This window comes from Rosa rugosa, chromosome 5 (assembly GCF_958449725.1).
Source record: "Rosa rugosa chromosome 5, drRosRugo1.1, whole genome shotgun sequence".
Lineage (NCBI taxonomy): Eukaryota > Viridiplantae > Streptophyta > Magnoliopsida > Rosales > Rosaceae > Rosa > Rosa rugosa.
Window position 1 is genome coordinate 4,297,554 of NC_084824.1, and position 10,474 is coordinate 4,308,027.

The following is a 10,474-nucleotide window of genomic DNA, read 5'->3' on the forward strand; positions in this document are numbered from 1 at the left end:
AGGATATATGTGTATCATTGAAACTTTGTTTATTCTATACCTAATAAACATTGGTTCACTAGAAAGTTTCCTGATTCTCTTTTGAAACTTGTTCAGAAAATCAAACAAAAGGTTCAGTACTCCCAGTGAAATAAAAACAAAACTAAATACTGATTTTTAAAGTAAAGGGTTTCTCCTCCTTTATGCATTCTATATGAGATGAGATTCCAGTAGGTGAAGCAATTCAAGGAAGAGTTGCAATTAGACCCAGATCAGAAAATTAAAGATCTACTAACTATGCTTCTGTAAAGCTAGCTATCGTAATGAAAAATTCCCATAAAAAGCAAAGAGCTCAAAATCAGAAAACTGGTACAACCAGTCTGGGTTTCTCACCTCAAATCCTAAACAAGACCAATCATACAATCGAAACAAGCCTCTTGTACTATTGCCCAACTGCCAAACTTCTTTCAATTTTTGTTTCCGAGCAGCTCTGGAATGGAGGCACACCTGTAAAGAAAGATCAAGAGGATTAGAGCTTAGATTAACCAGAAGATATAGAAGAATAAGAGGTGCTGAGACAGAATAACAGGGAAAAAGGAGAAGTACGCGAGAGAGAGAGTGATGGGCGATGGAAGAGAAGGCGAGAAGTTTTCGATCTGATAGGTTTATTGGAGTCGAACTTCTGGAGGTAGTAGAAACAATGCGTGTAGAGGCACCACAATTTTAGGGATATGGGCAATTTTAGGGATATGTGCAGGATGATCAAATATTTGAGGCAGCGGGAAGAATTTTAGAGGCGGCAAACTTAAATTTTTTATTTTATTTTTTATTTTAATACAAATTTCAAATTGTTATTTTGTATTTTTTAAAACTTTAGTACGTTTTATACACGTATCCGTTTTGTACGGATTTACTTGGAATTTGGAAAAAAATTAAAGCGCTAGTTAATTAAAACGCGTATAAAATTTTAGTATGCGTATAATTGAAGAAAAACTTCTGCCTAGCATATTGTAATTCAAACGCCTGATTATATTTTACTTGGGTGCCATATCTTTTTTTTCATGTTTTATCACATATTATAAATGATATAAAATTAAAGCAAGAGTTTAGAATAGATTATTAGTTATTTTCTTACACAAATAGTGTTTATATATCCGTATTTTTTAACCAGTTTTTTTCTACTATTTGCCGAATTATACACGTATAATTCAAACTTATAAATTTGCCGTATCACGTTTTTTTGACCGAAATTTGGGGGACTGTTAGAGTTTGAATAGAAATCGGTTTCTATTGAGGAGGATTAGATCTGTCTCAAAGGGATTTTCTTCCTCACTCGGATCCATCTCAAGGGGATGTTACCTCTCTAAGATTTTCTTCCTCACTCGGATCCATCTCAAGGGGATTTTCACCTCGAGATGATTGAGGAGCAAATATCGTATGTAGGAGGGAATATCTCGTCTTTATCTTGTCTAGGAGGGTACTTTTCTTGTCTAGGAACAAATACGTGTTAAGGAATAGATATCCTTTTTTAGGAAGAAATATCGTGGAAAATAATGAGATTAGTTAATGATATAGCATATACCCAGTATTTCAAATGAATTCCTTAATAAATTGTAAAACTCATTAAGACGTTAACATAATATAAATAAGCAAATAAAAAAAAAATTTAGGCATCACTAGTATGGAAGCAAATGTAGGTATACAAAAACTAGCCAGTTTTACAAAGAATTATTACTATATGACAAGAAATAAAATAGGATATGTCTTTATTATAAAATAGCAACAACTTTCTTAATTTTCGTCAGATGAATCAGATGAGTCATCAATAATACTGGTTGATTTTGGACAAGATGGGCCGACCTTAGGTTTTTCAATCTTTATTCGAGTATGTAAAACACGAGGCTTCACTTCAGGATCATCAGCGGTGAGATCAATAGGGTAACGAGGGTCTTTTCCGGGATAAAACCAAGCTGGTAAAACTCGGCCTTCCGGACAAGTAACGCCTGAATGTTGAGGTTCCACCTTTATAGCCGGTAATGGAGGTGCAACAGGTTGAACACCATTGATATACTCCAGTCCAAGTGATGGGTTAATTGGATGCACTTTTACATCAGCATCTTTTTTGGAGTAATAAACATAATCACCATCTGGAGGAGATGTAGAGCGAATACGAGCTGGTCCATGATAACGTCGACTCTTACTTGGACGCCTAGCAGACATTGATAAAATTATCAGAAAAATTGTAGCAAACAGGGAAGCAAATGAAGATGAAAAGGAGTTATATTTAATAAGTCTGATTCTTTGTCGATATATGTATAAAAGATAGAAGCCCTATATATACAAGTTAGGTGCGGTTGTAAGTTGTAACAAATGTTCTATATTTTCTCAAATGTTCTATCTCCTTAACAATATATACCACTGATAGGTGGCTAGATTTACTCTGACTATTTCTATCTCCTTAATTGCTAGATGCCGATTTTAGTCAACTTTTATGGAGTAGAAAAATAGCCTCTTTTAAGGCCTTGAATTGATTTATAACCCACTTTAAAAAGTAAGTTGTAGTCATAGCCTGCATATTCATTGAAGTGATTCCTTGAGCTCGATGATTTCATTATGAAAATTACTAAATGAAATAATTGTGTAGAACTTCTGCTTCTCACTGTCATCAAATTCAAAAGCCTTGCATGCATCCAAAACGGGCATGCCCTTAATTTCATTTTGACTATATGTTTGGTAATGATGATGGCCTCTAGTGCACGGTGGCTTCCCATTCAAGAAAATTCCTGGAGGTAATCAACACAATAGAGAGCTTGGTCAGAATAGAACAGAATAGAGAGCTTGGTCAGTAAAAACCGTGCAGTTCTGAGCTTCTTCTTCAGTCCAATTTGTTTCTGACATGTGTATTCCAACAAGAAAATGCAATTTGGAATCATTGGAAGGAGTTGAGATGTGATACACAATTTCGAAAATTGAAATTGCAGTTTCTTTCGGCATGGTTAACGTGGAAGTTTGTTTCGGCATTGTTTTAGATTGCAGCTTGTTTCATTCTAGTGTTGCCTGCAATAATTTCAAAAATTTGTTTTGACCTGTTCTTTAGGAGAATCCCTTGAGTGTAGGACTTGTAGTCATAGCCGTTGCATATTTTTCTGCTTTGTTCGTTGCTGTATTTGCTATTTAAGCAATCCTTCAGTCAATCAAATCACTACTTTGAATTCCACAATCTTCTTCTCTAGTATTCTATTAGTCAAGTTCAGTTTGTAACATATTGCAGTTGCATAAGAGTGACGTCTGCAAGATTTCAATTCCATTGGCTTTTCATACTGTTGTCGAACTGGAAATAGAATTGAGGAGGTTGCTGCTGCATAAGGGCAAAATTCTATTCTGTTGGTAATCTTCAATCCAGTTTACAACTATTTGTTCTTCGGTTAACTTTTCAAGGTTTTTTTTTTCCTTTCAAAAGATTCTGGAGTTTCCCATTTAATTGATGTTTACCTGTGGTTTTGGTGAATATTACAGGTATCTGCTCTCCTTAATTTAGCAGTTGGAAAAGTAGCGGAAGTATTAGAACTACAGAAAAAGTTCAGGTAGTTGATAATCATTCTATATGTCATGGTTCGTTTGCTAATACTTGAAAATTTCTGTATTTTTTAGATAAAGATTGCATGCATCGATTACCGAAAAGAAATGAACTTAATCAAAACTAATGTCATAATAAAAACTAATGCCAAATAGATTACTTCCTAGGTTGAATGCCAAATAAACTACCAAAGAGAAGTAAATTTTTTCATGTTGACTAAAAATAGAAAAGAGGTTGAAATATTATTGTTATGAAACTAGTAGTAACGACATACACCTCTAACACATATAATATACATATACATATACATATAATATACATATAATATATAAATATACATATAATATACTACCAAAGAGAGTAAATTTTTTCATATTGACTAAAAATAGAAGAGAGGTTGAAAATAGTGAAACTAGTATAGTAACAACTTACACATTTAACACACACACCTTTCAGGACTACATGCAGAATATTAAAAAAATATGAATCCAGAATAAACAAAAAAAACTATGAATCCAGAATTAAAAAAAAACTATGAATCCAGAATAAAAAAATAATAAAAACTATGAATCCATAATAAAAAAAAAAACTATGAATCCAGAATAAACAAAAAACTATGAATCCAGAATAATAATAAAAATCCTATGAATCCCGAATAAAAATAAAAAGTAAAACAAAGTTTATGTTATGATACGCTCCAAAATTAACCTTGTAGAAGATTGTAGTATAAAATAGTAGTGGTTACTGAAATAATTTCTTGTTTATTTGCGCCAACAATTCTATAAATATACATATAATATACTTGTGAGTGTTAGAGTTTGATTGTGAGCTTCAAACCATAACGGAAAAGGTGAAGGACTCTTTCTTTAACATTGGCTTCCCCCTCCTTTCTCTTTCAAGTAGGCGCACCTTAGTAGGACATGGTGTCTAGGCTGATTGGATACGAGAAGTGCATGCAAGTGGGCCTTGAGCCTCGCCAAAATCGTTCCTCTACTACCTGGCCATGTTTTAAAAGAGTTACCAAAAGATTGAGGATGGAGACTGATGTTAAGGCTAGAACCCTTGGGCCGTATTTCTAAACCTTGGTTGAAGACTTGCAATTAAATTTGGACTCTTGGTTATTACTTGTTTTTGCGTCAAACACTAAGGACTAATTTACAAAACTTGATGTTTTTAAATTTCATTTACTCTACAGAAGATGTCAGTTGATAAATCATGGATGAAGTTAAAACGGTCAGATATAAGGTATTTTGATGGAGTCGCAAATTTCATCGATTACGCTACTACGCATGTCAAAGATAGAGATGGGAAACTGTTTTGTCCATGCCGAGATTGTATAAATATAGATAGAGAATTGCCAGCAACAATACAGTATCATCTTTTGTACAGGGGTTTTATGCAAGACTATACAGTATGGCGTAAACATGGGGAGAAGGTGGTTAATGATAGTGGTAGCAGTGGTAATAGTCACAATCATAGTGATGGTAATGTGGCTGCCCATTTTGATCAATGTGATGATATGCAAGAACTAATAGAAGAATGTATCCAACAAGATCCCAATGGAGATGCGCAGAAGTTTTACAAATTGTTGGAGGAATCAGAAGTGCCATTGTATCCTGAGTGCAAGAAATATTCCAACTTGTCATTTATTGTCAACTTGATGCACATCAAGAGTACTGGTAATATGAGCAACAAGGCATTTGACCAGTTATTGGAATTGTTGAAAAATGCATTCCCCATGTGTGAAAAATTGCCGACATCAAACTATGGAGCAAAGAAGATTGTAAAAGAGCTTGGACTTCATTATGAGAGGATTGACGCCTGCAAAAATGATTGTGTAATATATTACAAGGAGCTCGCAGATGCATCTGAATGTCCTACATGCAAGCTTTCAAGGTGGAAGACACAACGCACTACCATAAAAAAAAAGGGAAAAAAGGTTAAAAAGATTCCGTGGAAAGTTTTGCGATATTTTCCACTCACACCTAGACTTCAACGACTATTTATGTCATCTAAGACAGCTCCAGATATGAGGTGGCATTTTGAAGACCGTGTGAAAGATGGTGTTTTAAGGCATCCAGCAGATGCGGAGGCTTGGAAAACTTTCGATCAAATTCATCCATCATTCGGCAATGAGCATCGAAATGTAAGGCTTGGTTTGGCGACTGACGGATTCAACCCTTTTGGAAATATGAGTGTTAGTCATAGTACTTGGCCAGTTTTGCTATTTCCGTACAACCTTCCTCCATGGATGTGCATGAAAGAGCCTTACATCTTCTTATCTTTACTCATACCAGGACCGAAGAGTCCTGGCAATGATATTGATGTTTACCTGAGACCGTTGATCGATGAGTTGAACACTTTGTGGGAATATGGTGCAGAAACGTATGACATTTCTACAAAACAAAATTTTCAGATGAGAGCTGCGGTCATGTGGACAATCAATGATTTTCCTGCATATGGTTACATGTCTGGTTGGAGTACACAGGGAAAATTGGCATGTCCATGTTGTGCGTCAGAGACTTCTAGTCGTAGATTACAACACGGGTCAAAACAATGTTATATGAGGCACCGTCGATTTTTAGCACCAGATCATGAATGGCGTAAACAACGGGAACCTTTTGATAATACAAGGGAAGAGAAATGTGCACCAAGAAGACAATCTGGTGAGGAAATTGTAGATGAACTTCAGGGTTTGAAGACAGTTGCACATGGAAAGAATAAGAAAACCCAAATTATCCCTGGATTTGGAACGACTCACAATTGGAAAAAGAGTAGTCTATTTTTCCAATTGCCTTACTGGAAGACACTATTGTTGCGCCATAATTTGGATGTGATGCATATCGAAAAAAATATTTTCGATAACGTGATTGGCACAATAATGAACATTGATGGTAAAACAAAAGATTCTTTAAATGCTCGTCTTGATCTCCAAGCTATGGATATAAGGAAAGCTTACTGGCCTAGAGAGGAGGATGGCAAACTAGTTTATGATCCGGCACCTTTTGAATTGTCAGCAGTTGATATCAAAGCTATATGTGAATGGTTACTGAACTTGAAAGTTCCTGATGGATATTGTTCAAATGTATCTCGTTGGATCAATGCTAAACGACGCAGTATTTCTGGCATGAAGAGTCATGATTGCCATGTTTTCTTAGAGAGACTACTTCCGCTTGTGGTGCGAGAGTTACTGCCCAAAAAACCTTGTGAAGCATTGATTGAGCTTTCTTACTTTTTTAGAGAATTGTGTGCTAAAGTACTGAGGGTCTCGGATTTGGAACTTCTGGAAAATAAAATTGCCATAACTCTATGCAAGTTGGAAATGATATTTCCTCCTGCATTTTTTGACATCATGGTTCATTTGTCAATTCACTTGGCGTGGGAAGCAAAAGTATGTGGGCCTGTGCAGTATAGATGGATGTATCCCATTGAAAGGTACGTAACTAATATAATTTTAAATAATAAAACTTTTACAAACTTTTATTATGTGATGCTTAATTCACACTTCTCTAATATAATATATCTGATTTCTTGATGAATAGGTACTTGCATAAGTTAAATACTTATGTTCGTAATAAAGCCTGTCCAGAAGGTTCTATTGCCGAAGGTTATTTGGCAGAAGAGTGTATTACATTTTGTTCACGATATTTACGTCAAGTTGAGACTAAATTTAACCGAGTAGAAAGAAACTATGATGGAGGTCAACCATTGCAAGACAAGACTCAATTATCTATCTTCTCACTTCCGGGTAAAACTATTGGCACAGGTGTATTGACAGTAATGACTGAAGAGCTTCATCATGCTGCCACCCATTATGTCCTGACAAATTGTGATGAGTGTTTGCCTTTTATTGAGTACGTAATCCTATCACCATAAGTATTTAAATTTATATATATGCATGTGATATTAATTAATTTATAAGGTGTTCTACATGCAGAGAACATAAGGACATTCTTCGTATACAACATGGTGATGATCGGGTGGATGAGTTGCACAAAAAAAATTTTGTGGAATGGTTTTCTAAGAAGGTAACCACCATTTTGATTTGAGATATAACTGTTAATAGCTATATTTAATATTTTTTTATTAAAAAATATTACATTCTTCACATGCAGATCCAACAATTGTATGTAGATGGAAAAGTGAGCGCTCAAATGCGTTCTTTGGCCCAAAGTCCTGGAAAGCAAGCTGTCTACTACAAAGGTTACAATATCCATGGATTTCGGTTCCATACTGTACAACATGACGTGACGAAGAAAACACAAAATAGCGGAGTTATGGTCAAAGGAGAGAACCAAATTAATTGTGTGCCTTGGTATGGAACCCTTACAGACGTCGTTGAGCTCTGGTATACAGGTCACAATAAAGTTGTCTTGTTTCACTGTAATTGGTTTGACACAGCTACCAAAGGCAAAGGTTATAAGGAAGATCGTTATGGCATACTAAGTGTCAACAATAAGGGTAAGTTGAACACCCAAGAGCCATTTGTGCTGGCATCCCAAGCAACCCAGGTTTATTATGTTGAAGGAATAAAAAACAGTGCTTGGAGTGTCGTGGTGGAAACCAAACCCAGAAACGTTTTTGAAATGCCTACTAATGAAGAGGAACCGTATCAAGAAGAAGAATCTCAGACGAGTCACACATATGCAAACCGTAACGAGGAAGAAGATAATGAAGAATGAGGTATTGTGCTTCAAGTCCCTACTGATGATTTGTATGTGTGTATTCTCTTTTTTCACATATAAGTCAACAAAATAACGAATTGTTTTGTGATTGCAGTACTGTCCATTTGGCAAGGTTGAAGTCTAGACATCTGAAATCAATTGGCAAAATTTAGGCCTATTAATGTGCATTGTAATGTATATGTTGGTGTTCACATAAATTTGAATTGTATCTCTTTGTTGTTTTGTGTTCCTTGGGAGTGGTTTTGGTCTAGTCCCCCTTCCCTTTTGTATTTTTTTTTTATCAATAAAATTTCGAATAAGGGCAAAGAGTTAGCTCTTAGTTCGCTTCTTTAAAAAAAAAAAAGGATTACTACTTACTGTGTACTTTTTTAATATTATATGACCTTTCTAATAGTGACTATACTTTGTTAAATTGAATGATGATGAACCTATTTCTGGTTTTTCATTATATATGTTATGACCAAATTTGCAAGAATATGAAGACAAAAAATGCAGGAATCTATATATTGGCCACTTTTAACACTCTTTTTTTTTTTTTTTTTTTAAAGTATTTCCGACGGTGAATATGTGGTCGGAAATAAACCCTATAATTTCCGACGACTTTCCGACGAAACAAAATCTTATCGGAAAATGACCATTTATTTTCCGACGACATCACACTTGGTCGGAAAAACAATTAGCGGGAACTTTTGCCGCCAAATTATAATTATTTCCGACCCCACTCTAAACTTTTTCCGAGAGGTTGTTTGCCGTCGGAAATAATGGTCATCCAAAATTTGTATTTCCGACGGGAAAAAATTTTCGGTCGGAAATACTGTCACTTCCGACCAAAAAAGGATTTGGTCGGAAAAATTCGGTCGGAAAAGGACATATTTTTTGTAGTGTAATGGTCCAATACCGATTTATATATATATATATATGGTCCCTCGAAGTAGCTAGATAGATATCCAAATACAGTGTTCATTCATACATGTGTCCAGTTAATTTAGTGTAGCAGAAGAAATTAATGTTGGTTAGCCATGTGAGTAAGATTAGATCTAGCTAGTTAAGGAACCACTTACCTCTTCCTTCTCCACTCTCACATGTGTCTGTTACAACTTATGTACGAACAATGAAACTCAAGGCTAACTTCCTTTAAGTAGCATTCAAGAAATGCATAATTCTTACTATGCAAATACCTACCTTAGCATCCAAGGCATTTATTTTATTTTATTTTCTGGTATCTCTGTTTTCGACTTTTTAACAGGTAAAACCTTTGGAAATCGATCAAATATTGCTTGTTTGCAGTCTACGGAGGAGGATTTGGCAGTCGATAAACACGTATTAACCGATACAGAGAAGTATTAACTCGTTTCGAACAAGCAGTACGTACACACAGAGATCCTTCTCGTACTTGAATACGACTGCAGATTCATCAACTCAGTTTTTACTTGACTGATCCGGCAGCTACGTAGCAAACGAAGGCGAATCGGGAAACGTTTTCTTCAAGCTGATACTAATGTCCAGTAATTATTCAGTTATTAGTGGAAAGAGATTATTCTTGGCCGGATACAAACTGCAGTACGTTGCAGCCCCTAATTTTGACTACTGCTCCTGAATACTCTGTTTTCTAGAAAATAAATTATTTCCAAAGAGGACGTACTCAGAGGATTGAAGATAGAACTTGACTTTGGCGTTAGGAATCGTTTATGTTTTCTTATACCTAATTTTCTCAATAATAATGGCAGTTGACACGTCTGGACTAGACTATTGAATCTTCTTCTTCCTCTTATATATAGTTGATCGATACTGGTCAAAATATAAGCTTGCTCATGAATACTGATCGACTAGGGACTTTGTCTGGTGCATGCTTAGGTCGTCACAATCAGATTGCCTTACGAATTGAACAGATTGAGATTGATGTAGTTAATACAATGAAATTAGAGACACAAGGCATTTATATATTACAGCGGCTTAATGTTTAATTTGATGTAGACCTCATCTAACCAAACCACTCCATTTAAAAGGTTAGGCACTCAGGCCAAACGTATGATGGACGTATATAAAGCCAAAATCAAACAGTAACTAAGGTTTGGACTTCGGAGGTTGGGAGTTGGACTTGGAAGGACAGAGCAGAAAATTCATTTTCAACTTTGAATGTGTAATTCAACGACTGAAATCATACGTAGTTGAATAATAGAAATACAGCAATACTGAAATACTATTGATGGAAATTACACAGCTAAATTTTTTT

The 10,474-nt window shown here is 35.3% G+C and overlaps 2 protein-coding genes across 2 annotated transcripts; both read left to right on the plus strand.

The window, feature by feature from the left end:
* The first annotated feature begins 589 nt into the window (after nucleotides 1-589).
* On the plus strand, nucleotides 590-8,538 carry LOC133708042 (uncharacterized). Its single transcript, XM_062133494.1, has 6 exons — nucleotides 590-706; nucleotides 5,758-6,991; nucleotides 7,099-7,410; nucleotides 7,494-7,584; nucleotides 7,672-8,239; nucleotides 8,336-8,538. The coding sequence occupies exons 2-5, from the start codon at nucleotides 5,808-5,810 to the stop codon at nucleotides 8,236-8,238; spliced, it is 2,154 nt and encodes a 717-aa protein (XP_061989478.1). The 5' UTR covers nucleotides 590-706; nucleotides 5,758-5,807; the 3' UTR covers nucleotide 8,239; nucleotides 8,336-8,538.
* Nucleotides 4,755-5,764, plus strand: LOC133709263 (uncharacterized). The gene is made up of 2 exons (XM_062134941.1): nucleotides 4,755-5,702; nucleotides 5,759-5,764. The coding sequence occupies exons 1-2, from the start codon at nucleotides 4,755-4,757 to the stop codon at nucleotides 5,762-5,764; spliced, it is 954 nt and encodes a 317-aa protein (XP_061990925.1).
* Nucleotides 8,539-10,474: the final 1,936 nt, after the last annotated feature.

Bases quoted from the DNA above. Each gene is read 5' to 3' on its own strand.
- LOC133709263 (XM_062134941.1), top strand. From the start codon at position 4,755: ATGTCAGTTGATAAATCATGGATGAAGTTAAAACGGTCAGATATAAGG.
- LOC133708042 (XM_062133494.1), top strand. From the start codon at position 5,808: ATGTGCATGAAAGAGCCTTACATCTTCTTATCTTTACTCATACCAGGA. The intron at 7,411-7,493 runs GTACGTAATCCT...TTCTACATGCAG, and splicing joins GAGTGTTTGCCTTTTATTGA to AGAACATAAGGACATTCTTC. The intron at 7,585-7,671 runs GTAACCACCATT...CTTCACATGCAG, and splicing joins TGGAATGGTTTTCTAAGAAG to ATCCAACAATTGTATGTAGA.